Source organism: Hemiscyllium ocellatum, chromosome 22, assembly GCF_020745735.1.
Source record: "Hemiscyllium ocellatum isolate sHemOce1 chromosome 22, sHemOce1.pat.X.cur, whole genome shotgun sequence".
NCBI classification, from domain to species: Eukaryota; Metazoa; Chordata; class Chondrichthyes; order Orectolobiformes; family Hemiscylliidae; genus Hemiscyllium; species Hemiscyllium ocellatum.
The window spans coordinates 37,410,188-37,429,269 of NC_083422.1; the positions used below are offsets into that span (position 1 = coordinate 37,410,188).

Below are 19,082 nucleotides of genomic sequence, written 5' to 3' on the forward strand. Positions count from 1 at the left end.
AGGAACTACACAGATCAGAGGAAAGTCAATTATACAGTGTATTCAAAAAGAACGCGTACCCTATGAACACAGTCCACTGATTTCTCAGCAACAAGCAGACAAAACATGTCCAGAAACCCTAGTCATTCTCCCCTACATCAAAGACATATCAGAAATGACTGCCAGACAACTGAGATCTCTTGACATCATGGGAGCCCACAAACCCACCAATACTCTAAAACAGCAGCTAATGAACTTGAAAGACCCTAACACAAACAAGCAAAATTAATGACAAGTACAAAATACCTTGCAAGAAGTGTAACAAACAGTATAATGGACAAACAGGTAGAAAACTAGCCAACAGGATATATGAACATCAAGCAACCACAAAACAACATGACCCACGCTCACTAGTATCCTTACACACAGATGAGGAAGGACACCAATTTGACTGAGACATCCATCTTAGGACAAGCCAAAGAGACATGCACGAAAATTGCATGGCATTCCAACCGAAACAAACACATCAACATTTACCACCCCGAGAAAAAGAACAGTAAATGAAATCACCATGGGAAATGCTGTCACCACAGGGAATGATTCAACCACCCTAGGAAAATCAAACATATAAATAGAAAGCAGGATACATGAACAGTGCTTCAGCAGGAGGCTCACTGAAAATGTTACCTACCAGACCGACTATAACTCCCCATGATGATAATAGAGTATATTCCCTTACTGTCAATGTCCTCTATCAGGCCGACTGTAACTCCCTGTGATGACGATAATAGAGTATATTCCCTTACTGTCAATGTCCTCTATCAGGCCGACTGTAACTCCCTGTGATGATAATAGAGTATATTCCCTTACTGTCAATGTCCTCTATCAGGCCGACTGTAACTCCCTGTGATGATAATAGAGTATATTCCCTTACTGTCAATGTCCTCTATCAGGCCGACAGTAACTCCCTGTGATGATGATAATAGAGTATATTCCCTTACTGTCAATGTCCTCTATCAGGCCGACTGTAACTCCCTGTGATGATAATAGAGTATATTCCCTTACTGTCAATGTCCTCTATCAGGCCGACAGTAACTCCCTGTGATGATAATAGAGTATATTCCCTTACTGTCAATGTCCTCTATCAGGCCGACAGTAACTCCCTGTGATGATAATAGAGTATATTCCCTTACTGTCAATGTCCTCTATCAGGCCGACAGTAACTCCCTGTGATGATGATAATAGAGTATATTCCCTTACTGTCAATGTCCTCTATCAGGCCGACAGTAACTCCCTGTGATGATAATAGAGTATATTCCCTTACTGTCAATGTCCTCTATCAGGCCGACTGTAACTCCCTGTGATGATAATAGAGTATATTCCCTTACTGTCAATGTCCTCTATCAGGCCAACAGTAACTCCCTGTGATGATAATAGAGTATATTCCCTTAATGTCAATGTCCTCTATCAGGCCGACTGTAACTCCCTGTGATGATGATAATAGAGTATATTCCCTTACTGTCAATGTCCTCTATCAGGCCGACAGTAACTCCCTGTGATGATAATAGAGTATATTCCCTTACTGTCAATGTCCTCTATCAGGCCGACTGTAACTCCCTGTGATGATAATAGAGTATATTCCCTTACTGTCAATGTCCTCTATCAGGCCAACAGTAACTCCCTGTGATGATAATAGAGTATATTCCCTTAATGTCAATGTCCTCTATCAGGCCGACTGTAACTCCCTGTGATGATAATAGAGTATATTCCCTTACTGTCAATGTCCTCTATCAGGCCGACTGTAACTCCCTGTGATGATAATAGAGTATATTCCCTTACTGTCAATGTCCTCTATCAGGCCGACTGTAACTCCCTGTGATGATAATAGAGTATATTCCCTTACTGTCAATGTCCTCTATCAGGCCGACAGTAACTCCCTGTGATGATAATAGAGTATATTCCCTTACTGTCAATGTCCTCTATCAGGCCGACTGTAACTCCCTGTGATGATAATAGAGTATATTCCCTTACTGTCAATGTCCTCTATCAGGCCGACAGTAACTCCCTGTGATGATAATAGAGTATATTCCCTTACTGTCAATGTCCTCTATCAGGCCGACAGTAACTCCCTGTGATGATGATAATAGAGTATATTCCCTTACTGTCAATGTCCTCTATCAGGCCGACTGTAACTCCCTGTGATGATAATAGAGTATATTCCCTTACTGTCAATGTCCTCTATCAGGCCGACTGTAACTCCCTGTGATGATAATAGAGTATATTCCCTTACTGTCAATGTCCTCTATCAGGCCGACAGTAACTCCCTGTGATGATAATAGAGTATATTCCCTTACTGTCAATGTCCTCTATCAGGCTGGCTGTTCCTGGCATGTAGTTCATCTTGCTCCTCCGGAAATAGGCGCGAGACTGGTGACGTCACATCCGATTGGTTGAGCTGGCGTCGCCTTCTGTTTATTTTTGTTTGTTTTATTTCTATTTGATGTATCGCGGACTCAATGTTATTGACTGAGGGATGTTTTTGATTTTATTATTGACCGTCTTTGTTAGCGGCAGCAGGTTTCTCCTGGAGGGGGCGGGGCTGTGGGCACCAAGATGGCGGCGGTAGCTGTGAGTCGGGTGAGGAGAAGGGTTTTTTTTCTCTCTTTATTTCTCTCTGATTTCGGTCATTACGAATTCCCGGTTATCTCTGCATGCTGACTTTATTTTTTGATCTCTAAACGTCCCTATTTATGAGTACCGTGGGCTTCGATAGTGTTTACTGGACCCTCTGGCTACTCGCTGCTCTCAGTGTCCTATGCCCTGGACTCCCATGTGTCCTGTCCCTCTCGACAGGGACTTGGAGTTTATGTTTTTTTAGCTCCGTGCCGCGTAGTGATTGTGCGGAACCAGCTTTAGCTCAATCACATGGCGACATGACTTCGCGTGTTCACTAGAGCAGTATCAGGAGGCAACCTGCCTACCTTTAATTCCTGCCGTGCAGTTGCTGAAGGTCAACCTTCCCTTTTCCTCCCCCAACATCTCTCTGCATTTTTGTTTTGCCAAGTTAAACGATACGAAGTGATTTGAATTTATCATAATTTAATTTAATTTGTTTGGGGAGCTAGGCTACTATGAGCGTATGGTTTTATTTATCTTTGTATCTTACAGAAACACAAATGTAACATTTGTCTAAACGTACATTCAGTTGGTGTAATTTCTTGTTTGCTCTGTTTCTGTTGATTTGTAGTTTTCTCGAGCATGCTTATTCGCCAGGGGAGTTTCTGCGGCTCTCCGACTGCACTACGTACAGCAAAATGCAACAAGCTGGCGGAGTTCAGCATGTTTCATAAATCATAAATGCAATTTCAGTACAAGTAAGTACTCTGGGAAGCTAATGTGTTCTAAAATGACCTCAGCTAGTTTGAGTGAAAATCATTAAACTGAGCCTATCCCTTGAGACTGAATGGAAGCAGATTGATTTTTATTGCTAAACTCGCCAGCACTAATAAGCAAGAAATTCAAATTAATGCAGCAACAGACACTGTTATCAAACCTGTATCCATTTTCTGGAAGAAACAAAATATGGAATAGAACGAGACAATTTAATGATAGGACTATGAGGTTAGTCTCTGTGTTGTAAGGGAATCAGACAAGCTGTGGGAGACAATAGTAAGTCAAGTCTTTCTGTCGTCAGCTACTCCACAGTTAACTTTTTATGCCTTGAAGCATTCTTCCTTTGCCATGTAATCTCACTTTGGCCTTGCAAATACAGGTACTCTAAATGATATCACCTTGGTAGCTTTTCAAATTACCTATCCAGTTGGACAAAATCTGTTTACTTTATTTGATAATTACCTCTAAGCCTGCACTTCTCTAATAAACGTAGTCGTAGTTTCATGAGTTTGCAATGGGCATCATTGTGCTTACCCTACAAATTGGATCTATCTGCTTTCTTATACTATTCCCAGTATCATATTAGTGTGAACTAGTAAACAGAATGTGATTGAATTTTGCATATTGAGTAACTTGCTATGATGCACCATTTGGGTTTTTTAAAATTGGTTTACTAGTCTTCCCCAAAAGTACTGAAATATTGTTCCTGATTTGTCTAACAAGACTTTTTTTAGTGACTAACTAAATGGTACTTGGAATGGATTCCACTCATAATTTATTGCAAAATGACCATATTTCTGAATTAACAAGATTTGTCTTTGTAGAAAATAGTGGTTTTCCAGTGTTTTGTATTTTTTTTTAGAATTATATTTTAAAACTCCACTTTGTGAAAAATATTGCTTTGTTTTGTTAGTGTGTATTACCTCTTTCTGATCTTTTGGTTAGTATTTTCTCTTGAGGATCATATTTTCACATTCCAGAGAATGCGAATTGATGTTTCTATTCTAGCAATTCTAAAAGTATTCTTTATGCAGGCATGCTAAGGATATGAATATTTGTGCAAATGTTCTTTGTGTGTAATTGAGTGGTTAATAGGAAGAGTGTAGATAATTGGCCCTTGTACCTTCCAGCTTATTCAAACTTTACTCCTGCTGTTACCCAACCTGCTCCATTTTTCAAGGGCACTGCTGTGGTCAATGGTGAGTTCAAAGAGATCAATTTGGATGACTACAAAGGAAAATATCTCGTCATTTTCTTCTATCCTTTGGATTTGTAAGTAACCTTGGTATCTGAATTTGCTAAGAAGTTTTATTTTAAGAGGAAGAAATTTTTTTGCCACACTTCTCTCTCATTTTGTAGTCTTCAAAATTCCTCTTGACATCTTTTTCAAGACCAATTCTAATGCATACAAACAGTATTTTGTTTTGATTATTTTCTGAGGATAGTTTTATAGTCATGACAGAAATTACACTGTTTTGCTCAGTTGAGGAGGAGATGGCCTTGCACATCTTGTCTTATCAGTTCTGAAAATATTAGGCAAATGATGGGTGGAGTACATCTTTCAGGGAAGAACAACTGTTGTGCTTCCATATCTTGATTACTCACACTACTTTGTGGGTGGGGTTTGTTTAATCTATGATTTTTAACTTGTGTATAGTTTTTGGTTATTCTGTTACTTTCTTTATCAGCTTTCACTTCTGTTTTTTGTTTGTTCTGACCTGGAACTTTGTTTTATTCTATTCTGAATCCCTATTTCACACGATAACTGTAAACCTAACCCCACCAAATAAACAATAATGCATGGCTACCTTTCTACTTTTAATTTCCTGGCTCAAATGTTCATTTTTGTAGGGATGGGATAGTTGTTGTAATCTCTGGTCTGCATTCCAGTCATGCTTTTTGTAGTATAGCAAGTGAAAAACAAAATATTTTGTTTTTTATGCAGAATTAAATGTATTTAACCACACTGTTGAAGGTATTTAGAATTGCTGGTTTATTATGCACGAGTTTGTTTTGCAATATTTAGGAAGTTTGACCAGAAATTAAATGTTACATTAAAAATAATCAGATTTCTACAGGCAGTTTTTATGAAGTTGTAAATGATATATTGTTTTCTGATCTTGGGGCTTTTTTCTCAATTATTCACGCTTGAGCAATCATGATGGCTTTCCCACATCAAACACTTCTGACTGTTTTGGAGATGAACCTGCTGAGAACTGTACATGTATGTTTTCAAAACAGCTTTTAGATTGTTTAACCCTGTTTACTAAATAGCTCCTTTTCAATGATCACTGAGTTTAAGATTTTAATAGCACTTTTATCAAAAACGTATAAATAAGTGCCCCATTAGTATTGGCACATTTTCTAAATGTTGTAAATTAAACGTTGTACTAAATATGCCTCACACTTTAAGAGTAATAAATGTCAATGAATGATAATTATTTCTAAAATTGAACAAAATAATGCATTGAACGTAGTCATGTGTATATCCTAAAGACCAATTGGGCAGTTGTTGAGGTATTTGGGTACTTTTCCTTCTCTCATTATCAGTTCCTATTTTCCTTCAACATGTCTGTCTTTTCTGAGTGCACATGATCTTTTTCAGCCATTCATTTTGTTCCACTATTCAATGGCACTAAGGCCATTTTGCGACCTAATTGCATGTGTCTGCCCTAGTCCTTCATTCTGTGTTGAAATAACAAACAGAGGAAAGGTACCTAAAATAAAACTTGCTGAAGTTTGTATATATTCCCATATCCCTCCACAAATGATCAAACATCAATTACCAGAAGAAAGGTCTAAACTTCTACCACTCTTTGCATGTTCTAGTTTTTAACTTATGACTCCTAACTTATCCCATCTGTTCCCTTAATATCTTGAAAACTTGATTCAAAACACCTCCAATATAAATCCAAGGAATACAAACTTAGTTTATGTAATGTAGTAAATTTAACTGTTGGACTGTCTGTACTCCTTTTGTATAATCCTCTGGATTAAATAGAAAGTTGGCATTGTGTTTTTTTATTACTTTCTGCTGCTACAAAATTTTGTTATCTGCACGGAGACCCAAATCTCTCTGGATCTCTCTTTCTGACTGTGCATCATTTTGATGGTACTTTTGTTTTGTCCCTTTTTTACATCCAAAATGGGTGACAACGTATTCATCTACAGTGAAATCTATTTGTCGTAAACTTTGCCTATTGCTTTTTTCTTTCTTTCCCAATACTATATTTTATGCTATAGATATGTGGACACAGATTCCAGAGTTCAAGTTGCAGTTTATGAACCATTTCTATAAATACAGTTGTGCAAATAAAACACATGTATTTGTGTTTAACCTATTAAATGTTTGCCACAATGTAAGACATAATGGATTTTCTTTTAACCAGGTTTTACCTTTTACTGTTCTGGTTATTATTAGTTGATTTAAAAAGACTGCGTGATCTTACACTTGAATTTTTTTCTCAAATTTATTTTTGCAGCACATTTGTTTGTCCAACTGAGATTGTTGCATTCAGTAACAAAGCAAATGAGTTCCATGATGTAAACTGTGAAGTAATTGGTGTTTCTGTAGACTCTCATTTCTCTCACCTTGCCTGGATCAACACTCCGAGAAAGGTATGGAAATAAAGATGAAGATTTATACATCTGGACCTTTGAAGTTTATTTGCCTTTTAGAAAAATTTGAATAGCAACTGTTTCAGTTGAGGTAGTTCTATAAAGTTAGTGTTTGAATAAGATAACCTCTAAACAATCAATGCTGTTTCAAACTCTCAGAATATTGAATTTGTTTCAAAATTACAGTTTTGAAAAGGAAAGAATGTCTTATCAAGCACTAATAAAATGATATTTTCGGTGGTATCTGAAAATAGTATTGTTGATATTAGTCTTATTATAGAAAGTCGGGCACAGTAATCACAAATTCTCAAACTTATTGTACTTAGTATAAAATTTTTTAATTAGTAACTTCAGTGTTAGGAAGTAAATTTTCCTTTTTAGTTTGTTTTTGGTAACTTTCCTCTGTTCTCTCAATTCAGAGCGGAGGTCTAGGGCATATGCATATACCACTGTTGTCTGATATAACAAAGCAGATCTCTCGTGATTATGGGGTGTTATTGGAAAACGCTGGTATTGCACTGAGGTAAGAGGTTTTTCATTGTTGCAGGTTAAGCAGAATGGAAACAGTGGTCTAATTTCACTCTTGACTACCTCAGTGGTAGTGGAATTAATTGGTATAGTTGTAATAATGAGGTACAAGTTGAGATTGAGGGCACTTTTTTTTTTAAAAGCAGCTTAATGTATGTCATCAAGTACACTGGAGTTTGCACATTCTTCCCATGTTTGCATGGGTTTCCTCCAGGTGCCCTGGTTTCCTCCCACAATCCAAAAGATGTGCAGGTCAGGTGAATTGGTCAAGTTAAATTGCCCATAGTATTAGGTGCATTAGTCAGGGGTAAATATGGGTAGGGGAATGGGTCTGAATGGGTTACTCTTCGGTGTGGACTTGTTGGGCTGAAGAGCCTGTTTCCATACTGTAGCAAATCTAATAGTATTGGAATTTGTTCTGATTAGTTGCTTGCAAATTGATAAAAAGGCCTGCCTTCCAACCTGTGTTTTCAAGCTTGCAGATATGTTTGGATATTGACCATAAAATCTATGTTTAATTTGGTCCAGGTCGAGCACTCACTGAAGTCATTATCTTTTATCATTGACCTTGAGCTATCCACATGATGTCATGAACTTTAGCATTGAGAAATGCAGTGTAGTGTTAGATGTAGGAAGACTCTAGAAATATCGATGCCATTAGACAGGCTAAGCAGCCAGTCATATTGGAAAAAATCTCACATGATAAACCAACAAATAACACAGGTTTTATCAATTTCCCTTCCTAACAGCATTGTAGGTCTTCCAATGTCAAATGATCTGAGGTGGTTTAAGAAGGCAACTCATCACTGCTTTAAGGGCAAATAGAGAGAGGCAATAAATGTTGTCCTAGCCAGCGATGCCATGTCCCATGAAAAGAGTTTAAAATTACTATGTAATCTTACTGAACATAAAATAAATATCAGGACAATTATGTGCAACTAAGGTAGAGCCTGACATAGGTTATTAAAATCTGTGGTATTGTGACTTGCGAAATGGAACGCTCCAATTATAATAGTTTTTTCAAGCCAGCAGGCTGGATCAGTAGGAGCTATAGATTAGTATGCTGTTAAAATCAAGCACCAACAACCTCTGTTCCAAAGATTGGCAAAATTTTCACTTTTTTGCTTGCTTTCTTGCACTACTATAATGGAGTTTGTTGCACTGTTGGTGGTGCTATCTTTTGGATGATTTGTTAATTCTGCTGCTTTAGGTAGACACAAGTGATCTTACAATTTTCTTCCCTCCCTCAAAATAATCGCAAACTGATCTTTTGAGGATACATATTCATAGTCCAAATGTAGAGCTTCACTCTATACATAATGTTTGTGACTTTGCCTACATAATTATATTTGAAAAGTGCATTGGTTGTAAAGGATTTGGGGATTTTCTGACTATGTAAAATGTACTAAATAGGAGTGCAAGTTTTTAAAATTATTTTCCTCACCCCTATTCCCTTTTGTATCCTGCCCAAAGGCCGGCTGTTGGCTCATTACCTTCTGATAATTTTGTCCTCAGCCAAGTTCCTTAGCAGATTTGCGATGGTAGATTGTCTGGGCAGAGCTAGGAGGCATGTGCCCATTCTGCCTTAGGCAAAGCAGGAATTGAACCTGTGCTTTATTTCATTAGTCTCAGCTTGAATTTAAATCTTGAATTTTTAAAACTTGTTTGTTTGCAGACTGAAATGAAAGCTCTTGACTCAGGCTGGTTGGCAGTCTTTTTCCACATCTCCACAAATTTTTAGAAGATAGAGCTTTTACTAACTACACATTACAATATGAATTTGCAGAAAAAAGTTGGCAACTTTTTCTGTTCTGCCAGAATTGTACACTGTTTTATTCATATTTTGTTCCTACCTGAAATTGAATGGTGCGGTTCTTTTTCTTTTTGCACATTTATAGTTTTACTCCACTTAAACAGGAATGGAAATTTCACTTAAGTTGTATGTTGGAATTAATGCCTTGTCATGCAGTGATAAAGAAAGAAAGACCTTGCACTATATAGTACGACTCCCATTGTTAGCTGGTGCAGCACTAATCCATCGCTGCTCAGAAGTTTGTCTAGATTATGCAGAAATGCTACTTTGTAGATGTAGCTTACATCTGAGAGTACCATAACCAAGCACACAACTGACGTGTGCTTGTGATTGTAAGCCATCTGCATGTGGGCCCCTTGACACTGTTGCAGTTAATTCTTAAACCATTCAAAAAAAAGGTTGTGGATGCAGGTTTGCGGAGGTTGGCAGAACAAGCTCACATGATGTAACAAAGGTGAGAAAAAGAGGGTCCATTTTCCAATGGCAAAAGGTTGTGGAAGATCAGTTTTCCTAACAAGAGTAGCCATCAGGAGTAGATGTGATTGTGCATGTTTTAGAGTAGAATGGGATAAGTGTAGTGATGCTTCTGAATCCCAGAAATAAGTCTTGAATGTGCTACACTAGAAACCATTTGGATGTGAGTGCTTTAGCAGGCTTAAAGCAGTTTTGAGAACATGTACTTTAATGGAGTAGATATAAAAACAGTTTTTCCTCAACAGTAGGATTGGTAATGGAGGATCCAGACATTAGGTTGTTGGCAAAAATACCCTATATAATAAAAAATGAAACCTTTTGTATGTAGTGAGTCTTAATGATCTGGAATCCACTGTGGAAGAATGATGGAAATATTTCAGAAAGGATTTAAATGTATAGATAAAAACTTTGGGGTAAGGTTAAAGATGGGGGAAGTCCAGCTCCTTTCAAGTGCTGGTATGGGCATAATGAACTGAAAGGCTTTGTTCTGTACTCCAGCATTCCATGAATTCACAGAATAAAGGCTGCAAAAGCAGAACAAGCAATCCCTCCTTCTGTTCTCACTCGAACTGCCTATTCATGAATAGTGTCATTTAAGAGAAGACTTGCATCCTCAGGGTCTCCTGTCAAATCTCCTAGAACCTGAAAGAAATATTACAAGTCTATTGAAGTTTTCTGGCATCTGTATCTATCACTTAAAGCAAAATATGATTACATCTGCCACATTTATCAAAAGTTGATGGTTAAGTTGCTGACTGAAGAAGTGACCAATACTTATTCTCAACAATTCCTTTCTATGTTGCCAAATTTTGTGTGTATGTAACACTCATATATCAATTTTGTTATTACATACTTTATCATTGCTGCCAAAGGGGAATTTACTCATATGGCACTTTGAGTTTGCCATTGCAGTGTAAAGCATCTCATGAAGGAATTGTGTACCTCAACTAATGACCTTGAATAACTTTAACTGCATGATTGTAACCTTCCATATCAATTATTGTGACTTGATGTTGACAGCTTTCCCTCTGTCCTAAATTACAAGTAGTTTTTTCTTCAGCAACTTAAGGCACTTTATCAGGTGTCGAAGACTTAATTTCAGTTTGAACAACGCTTGAACTTCAGATTCAGAATTAAAACAGCCATGTGCTAGCATTGTGTTCTATCTATTGCCTATACTCAGTTTTAAACATTAATGCTTTTTACCCATCACTGAAACACTTCAGGTATGTTTTCAACTCGTTTCAGTTTAACGATGCTTGAATATAAGTGTTTCGGTTCTTCGCATTATGAATTTGAGATATGATCAATGCATTACTGACAGATATTTACAGAATTATATCTTCTCATTTACTCACATCTAAAATGTTCCAATTTTTCCAGAGGTCTATTCATCATAGATACAAACGGCATTATCAAGCATATTGGCATCAATGACCTGCCTGTAGGTCGCAGTGTTGAAGAGACTCTACGTTTGGTTAAGGCCTTCCAGTTTGTGGAAACACATGGAGAAGTTTGCCCAGCTGATTGGACACCTCACTCTCCAACGGTTTGTTCAAATTCAGTTGTTACAATTTAATGCTTGTGTTTTTTCTTTGTGTTCTGTGTAAAAGCAAAACCAGAATTCTGTGCAAATGATTTGAACACTCTTTTCATGCATTACAAAATCTCTATTTCCTGGTTATTCCTCAAATGTCCACATGTATGTCAAATTTCTTGCGTTTAAATCAGTAGATTTCCCATTTAATATAGCTGTGTTTTAACATACTCCCAATAACCACTGACATCAACTGTTCCTCCTTCCAGCAGAGCTAAAGATGCATTTCCTCTCTTCTTGTCTTCAAACTAATGACGATTATGCTGAATACAACTTTTCTTACAATGTACATTTTGATCTTTAATCTCCAGTTTTTGTATGTTGGTTTTGGTAAAATCGAACATTCCTGCTTTAGGAGACTAATTTTCTTTAATGGTGTCTTTTCTTTAATACAGTCGTGTGAAGAAGAATGGTTTGATTTTACAGTATTAAATGTTATAAATTATTTTCGCAACATAGGCTGCTTCAAGTGCTCCCAAATTGCTGTAATTCTGTTTATAATTTGCTATCAGCAATGCTAATCTGTAGTTCATGACATATTAAAGTTTAGTCAACAAGTTTATGCATAAGATTACCAACAAAAGTAACAATCCAGTTGTCAGATCCTGGTACTAGGACAGAAATCCCACATAATTAAAATGGAAGCTTACACTGCTTCCTCAATTTTCAATATTGGAGAAGTTATTTGGCTCCTGAAGAAGGGCTTATGCCCGAAACATCGATTCTTCTGCTCCTCGGATGCTGCCTGGCCTGCTGTGTTTTTCCAGCACCACGTTTTTCAACTCTGGTATTCCAGCACCTGCAGTCCTCACTTTCTCCTTTTCAATGTGATATCTTGATTTGACATTGGGGAATTGAAGCTATTTAACACATGCTGTGTGTTGATGCTATATTTTGTGCACGGTCATGCTGTTTTATTTGACTAATTTACATTCAGTTCCTTCCATAATCAGTCCAAAGTCAAAAGGGTGAAATGGGATTGCAATTGTATTCACCATAATCAATATAAGACAACAGCTTTCAGTATATTACCAATGACCATTTCCAATAAATTTCTGAACTGCCTTGAGCTGTTTGCACTTAAAATTTCCCATGTTTATACTACACCCTGTAACTTATTTAATCTTTTAAAATTTAATAGCAAATATATGTTTCACAAAGTGTAATAAATTTGTTCATGATTTATTTTACAGATCAAGCCTTCCCCAAAAGCCTCTAAGGAATACTTTGCAAAGATCAAGGAGTAGCCTCTAAATTTCATTCTTACTATTCTTGTTCCATCTTGGATTTTTTTGGAATATGTTTTTAAACCAGAGAATAGTGTTGGTTGTCTGATTAAAATTCAGAAACCTTTAAAGTACTATGTTTAAAATGTTTGTCTAGTAATTTTGAATGAAATCAAGAACTAGGACTACTGAATTCTCTCTCAGAAGACATGTCTTGAAGAAAGCCAGATGTACAAGGTCTGGCAATATATTGTGACAACTAATATTGAGGTAATAGCTAACCAGGTACCAGAAATTAATTGATTGTCTCCTGAGATTTATTTTTTATGAACTCTACATTTAAGTTTAATGTTTTAATAACTACTGACTTGATTTTTAAAATATATCATTATCATGCCTGCCTCAAAATAAAGATATGCATGCTTATGTTCCATTGTCCTCTAATTTCTTTTAAAGCTGCAACAGTGCTCAGGAATGTGTTGTATTTCAGAAATTCAGATCATTAGCTAGCAAACAAAGTACAAAAGAGAAATACAGCATAGGAACGGGCCTTTTGGCCCTCCAAGCCTGTGCTGATCATAATGTCCTAACTAGACTAAAAAACAAACCTGCCTTTATTCTGTCCATATCCGCCTCTCCCCTCCCTATTCATGTCACCATCCAGATGCCTCTTAAATGTCACCAAATTGCCTGGTTCCCCACCTCTTCTGGTGGTGTGTCCCAAAGTCCTACCACTCTCTGCATGGAAAAACCTTCCTCGCACATCTCCCTTAAACTCTTCACCTTGAACCTGTGCCCCCTTGTAATTGAAACTTTAACTGTGGGGAGAAAAGCCTCTGACTATTCAACCTATCTATGCCTCTCATAATTTTGTAGACCTCTAGAAGGTCTCCTTCCAGCTGGTGTCTTTCCAGCAAAAACAATCCTAGTTTTTATTTTAATTTTTTCTTCATGGCCAATGGCCTCGAGAGCAGGCAACAACTTAGTGAACCTTCTCCACATTCTCTCGTTTCCACATCCAAAGCATTGGAAAAATAGATTGCAAGTTAAATACCTAAAGCTTGTTGTGCTGAGTTAATTCTGTCATTTGGATTATTTTTGGCAGTGGATCTCTGCAGCATGACAACTATAGAATCATAAAATGGTTGCAGCATGAAAGTTATCTATTCAACCTCCATGACTCTGGCATTCTTCAAGAATAAATCAGTTAGTTCCATTCCTTAGTCTTTACCCCATAGTCCTACAAAACTTTCTCTCCAGGTGTTTATCTAATTTTCTATTGTAGCCACTATTTTTGTACATCCAACACATTGTACATTCTTAACCACTCCCTGTATAAAAAGATTTCTCTTCAAGTTACTGTTGGTTCTTTTTCCATTCAATTTACATTGGTGTCCTTTCATCATTGGAAGCAATATCTCTCAGGCGAATCACAAGGATTTCAAAACCCTTTGTGAAAGCTGGTTTTAACCTTTTTCTTTTCAAGCTTTCATCTATGAATTCATGTGCCTCATCCCTAGAGTTATCCTCCTAAATCTTTCTGCACCTTGCCCAATGTTTTCGCCATCTACTTGCTGTATGGTGCTCAGACTGGAGTTCAAGGAGCTTTTTACAATTACTTGTAGTTAGACCAGAATATCATACCTTCTTATCAGTCCAACTTATCCCACACCTTCAATGATTTAAGCACAAATAGCTCTCACTTCTTTGTACTTTTTGAATTGTATTCTTCATTTTTTCTCATTCTTTATTAAACTTAATCTGCTAAATGCCAGACCGTTCTACCAATGTGTCCGTATTCTCAGTTTCCCAATATCTTTAAGCTTTCTAAGAGTTATTGCCTTCCATTGAGTTTGACTTGGGTTGACTTTTCAAAGCTTTCAGAAAGGAATCATGTAACTGTCTGAAGAGAGAAGGGTCGCAGAACTACAGAGAAAAGGCAGGTGGAAGTATGACTGGCTAGGGAACTCATACAACCAGCTTAGACATGACTGGCATTTTGTGCTCCTTCAGTGTAGCCATTCTTTGATTCATACCTCATCCTTGACATTTGCTTCCATGTGTAGATCTATTAGTACCTAATTCATCACAACCCGCTACTGACTATGCCTCTACTATCTGTGTCTCTAAAAAAAATTTCTCTTGTCAAATTACTTCTCTCAAAATTGATTTTCTACTCCATCCTTGATGTTTTGATTTGCTTATAAACCTTTACTTAGTTCCTCAACTTGTTTGAGTTGTGGATGCCATTGGCTGGGCCAGAATTTATTATCCATTCTTTTAAAAGGTTGTTGTGAACTTGCTTCTTAATATGTTAAGACTCTGTGCTGTTAGGAAGGCATTCTAGGATTTTGAAACTGAAGAAATGACTATATGTTTCCAAGTCTGGAGAGTGAATTACTTGGAGGGCAACTTCTAGTTGGTTGTATTCCACATGTCGGCTGCCCAGATACCACTTCCAGGTGGTAGTGATTTGAGTTTGGAAGATGCTGTCTGAGGAGTCTTGGTGAATTTCTGTAGTGCAGCTCAGATAGTTACAGCACTCTACCATGGTATAGTGATGGAGGGAGTGAAGTTGTGGTTGTGGTGGCAAAGAATGGGCTGCTGTGTTCTGAATGGTGTTAAGCCTCCTGATAGTGTTTGGGATGCACTCGTCCAGGCAAGTATGGGAAGTATTCCAAACACTTTCCTGACCGTTTCCTTGAATTAACAGGATTAAAATAGAGCAAAATGACCATGCTCTTTCAAAGGTGCAGCACAATTTTAAAGTTGCAGCCTTTTTGAGTTTATCTGTTTGCTATCAGACCAAATGTTTCCTTTCTTCTACATTCTTGTATGTGATGTGGGTTTTGCAGACAAGGCCAGAATTTGTTGTCCAACCCTAAAAGCATTTGAACTGATTGACTTGTTGACCATTTCAGAAGGTAACACAATGTAATGTATTGCTGTGGGTCTGGCAGACCATGTTCAGATTTTCTTTGCTAAAGGGCATTAGTGTATCGGTGTGCTTCAATAACAATTGACACTGGTTACATGGCTACCATTAAGCAAGCTTTTAATTTTGCAAGTTTTTATTGAATTCAAATTCTCCATTTGCATTCAAATTAGCCAGGGCCTCTGGACAACTAGTCCAGTGACATTACTACTTCATTACCACCTCCCCAAAGTGTGCACACTATGGGTGCTGGAGATCTGAAATAAAATCCAAAATTGCTGGGAAAACTTAATAGGTCTAGCAGCATAACTGTGAGAAGCAGAATTAATGTTTTGAGTCCAATATGACTCCTTGTAACCAATAACACTTGCTCCACCTCCTTTAAGTTCCTGAGTACTTATCCCAATTAATACAATCCATTTAATATTTGTGCCCTTGAGATTGCCAAAAAAATCTAAATTCATCTTGAATATATCTCAACATTTCCTAATTTGCTTCTTCGTTTGGAAATAATATTTCAAAGTATAGTCTCTTCCCTCCAAGTCTAAATTCTCCCTGTTACTCAGTGTGCTTATGATATTTAATACTTTTTTTATTATGGTTTGAATCATGGAATTTTGCAGCGTAGGTCAAGTCTCTTGATCAGTCCCAGCCCAATTTAAGATGTAACCTGACTAGCCTGTACATGTCCAATATGGTCCAAAGCCTCAGAAATCTGATACTCACTCTCCTCCTACAGCACTTCTCCAGCAATGTGTTCAATTGATTGATCCTCCTGACCTTAATTTCACTCGTAACGCACTGGAGTAATCCTGTGACTACTGCTTATGAGGACCTCTCTTGATTTTCCTTCCCAACTCCCTGAAATCTACTTTTGAAACTCATCCCTCTTCCTACCTCAGTATTGTAGTAGAGAGGACTTTAAATAGTGGAGGTAAGTGAATCACGTGTGAAGTGATGTGGTAAGTCAAAGGAAAACAAAAAAGTAACAGTAGGATAGCAATTTGTGTAATGATAATCAGAGGGAAAGGCTAACTGAAGCTAGATTAGATTCCCTACAATATGCAAACAAGCCCTTCAGCCCAATAAGTCCATACCAACCCTCTGAAGAGTAACACATCCAGACCCATATTTGCCCCTGCCTAATGCACATAACACTGGACAATTTAGCATAGTCCATTCACAATCACAAAGCCTACGCATCTTTGTGATTGTGGGAGGAAACTCACACAGACCCAGGGAGAATGTGCAAACTCCACACAGACCGTTCCTGAGGCAGGAATTGACCCCAGGTCCCTGGCGCTGAGGTAGAAGTGCTAACCACTGAGCACTGTCAGTATTGACCTTCATAAGTCTGGGGAATTCATGGAAAAAAATTGTGGAGGTATTGAGCAAAGTTAACATGAGTTTGTGAAAAGGAAGCCATGTTTAACTTATTAGAATGTTTCAAAGAATTCGTAAGCAAAATGGATGAAGTGGAACTTTGATCCTTTGATTTCCAAAAGGAATTCAGCAAGGTGCTGCATCAAAAATTACTTCACATAATAAGGGCTCACGATGTCGGTGGTAACATTTGATCATGCCTAGAGACTTGGTTAGCTTAACAAGAAGCAGAACAGTGATAAACTTTTTTTTGGTTGGCAAGATATTAACCATTGGAAGGCAGTATGGGTTAATGTTACGTCCTCAACACTTTACAGTCTATATCAATGACTTCAATGAACAGGCCAAATGGATGTCAGTACAATTTGCTGAAGACACTAAAATAAGTAGGAAATTTGTTTGAACTCTCTTATCTCCTCTGAACAGAGATGGACAGGCAAAGTGAGTAGTCATAAACTTTGGCAGATGGAGTATAATGTGGGAAAATGTGAACTTGTCTATTTTGAGAGGAGGAATAGAAAAGTAATTTATTTATTTAAGCGGAGAAAGGTTGCACTTCTCTAGTAGAGAGAGACCTCAGTATCTAGATACATGAACCACGAAAGGTTGCTGGTGCGGCAAGTGATTAGGAAAGCAAATGAAACGTTGCTTATTGCAAATGTTTTCAGTTTTACTGAAGCTGTTCAGGGCTTTGATGAGACCATGGCTGGAGTACTGTGCACAGATTTAACCGCCTCATTTGAAAATAGATAGAACTGCATTAGAAACAATTCAGGGAAGATTCACTCAACTCCTTCCTGGGATGAAAGGCTTGTCTTATAAGGTGAATTTGGTTTGGTTGGGCCTGTACCTATTGAAGTTCAGTAGCATGAGGGATGATCTTATCAAAGAATGGAATATCCTGAGGGGTCTTGATTGGGTGGATGCTTCCAACTGTGCAGACCAAGAAGAAAGGATACAGTTTAAGAATGGGATTGAGGGTAGTATGTTGAATTCAATTCCACAGAAAACAGGAGTGTTTGGGTTATTGAATTTATTCAACTCTGGTATTTTCTTCATAGACACTGGCTATGAGGGTAATCGGGCTATTACAGTTGAAAACACCAGATTAGTTAAGAACTAATTAAATCACAGCACAGCCTTAAAGAATCAATCAACCTAATTCCACTTGTAAGTTCTATGTTCATGTGGCGAGGTGGATTTACCTTGTGAAATGTAAAACAGACAAAGATCATCAAGGCAACATTAACACAATGCAGTGAATTGTGGTAATACTTTTGCATGTTCACTCTGGGCGTGTTGACTTCGTAGAGAATAGCCTGAAATGAAAATGCAAATAAAATAATGAACTGTGAATGCTGGAAATCTGAAACAAATACAGTGCTGGAGAAACGTGGCAAGTCTGGTAGCATCCAAAGAAAGAAAATAATGCTTACATTTCAAATTCAGTGACCTTTCATTAGAAAGAAAATACAAACTAAGATTGGCTTCTCATTTCTCCATCAGCACATTTTCCATACCTTCCTAATCGGTAACTTAAAGCATTTCATCTTCTAATGTGCAGTTTTTAATCTGCTATAGAGTAACTAAGAAATGAAGTAGAAAATGGCAGTGATGTACACAATTATGGCTGTGATGACATACCTGCATGTAACTGCATTATATGTAATGAATCCTTTTAAGAATGCCATTGAAACTTGAATCCAATCTTGATAGCTAGTGCCCAACTAGTCAAACTGTGCATGTGCACCAAAATTGGTGTTCAAGAGTCTGAGGACTTGCATGAGTGATTTCTAGCCCATTTTCTCCATTATTATCTTTCTACATAATTCAAATCAAGGTGCAGCTTTCCTGATCTGATTTTCCACTCTTGACAAGAAACATATGGTTATGTTTTCCTTGTAATAGTTACACATGTGCCACACCCGTGTTAATGGAATCTCAATTAACTATTTTACTTGACTTTGTCCAACCCTTCCTTGGACCAAAATGTTAGATTTCCCTAATCTCATTGGTAAAATTAGAAACAAGTCTTGTTGATTATGGCTGAAATTTGTTTATCTAAACTTTTCGTTCTAATGGGGCTATCTTAGCTTTTAGAATTTAGAGAAAGAACCTGATAATATTTTGTGATAA

General features: G+C 37.4%; 2 protein-coding genes across 3 annotated transcripts in view; one reads left to right on the top strand and one right to left on the bottom strand.

Moving 5' to 3' along the window:
* The window catches only part of lsm1 (LSM1, U6 small nuclear RNA associated), a 28,015-nt gene extending 25,624 nt beyond the window's left edge, over window positions 1–2,391 (bottom strand). Inside the window, exon 1 of one of the 2 annotated variants that reach the window (XM_060842081.1) lies at window positions 2,334–2,391. In XM_060842081.1, the coding sequence (XP_060698064.1) occupies window positions 2,334–2,379 (46 nt within the window). In that variant the 5' untranslated portion in view covers window positions 2,380–2,391. Of the gene's footprint in view, window positions 1–670; window positions 734–2,333 lie in introns of those variants that run through there. The other variant, XM_060842082.1, reaches the window with a different exon arrangement.
* A 138-nt stretch (window positions 2,392–2,529) lies between these two features.
* Window positions 2,530–13,054, top strand: LOC132826291 (thioredoxin-dependent peroxide reductase, mitochondrial-like). Its single transcript, XM_060842084.1, has 7 exons — window positions 2,530–2,616; window positions 3,227–3,353; window positions 4,503–4,644; window positions 6,855–6,990; window positions 7,410–7,513; window positions 11,189–11,354; window positions 12,596–13,054. Exons 1-7 carry the CDS (start codon window positions 2,593–2,595, stop codon window positions 12,647–12,649), a joined length of 753 nt encoding a protein of 250 aa, XP_060698067.1. The 5' UTR covers window positions 2,530–2,592; the 3' UTR covers window positions 12,650–13,054.
* The last annotated feature ends 6,028 nt before the right edge of the window (window positions 13,055–19,082 follow it).

Excerpts from the sequence above, each read along its gene's own strand:
- LOC132826291 (XM_060842084.1), top strand. The coding sequence starts at position 2,593 with ATGGCGGCGGTAGCTGTGAGTCGG. Across the intron at positions 3,354-4,502 it reads TAAATGCAATTTCAGTACAA|CTTATTCAAACTTTACTCCT; the intron begins GTAAGTACTCTG and ends TGTACCTTCCAG. Across the intron at positions 4,645-6,854 it reads TTCTTCTATCCTTTGGATTT|CACATTTGTTTGTCCAACTG; the intron begins GTAAGTAACCTT and ends TTATTTTTGCAG.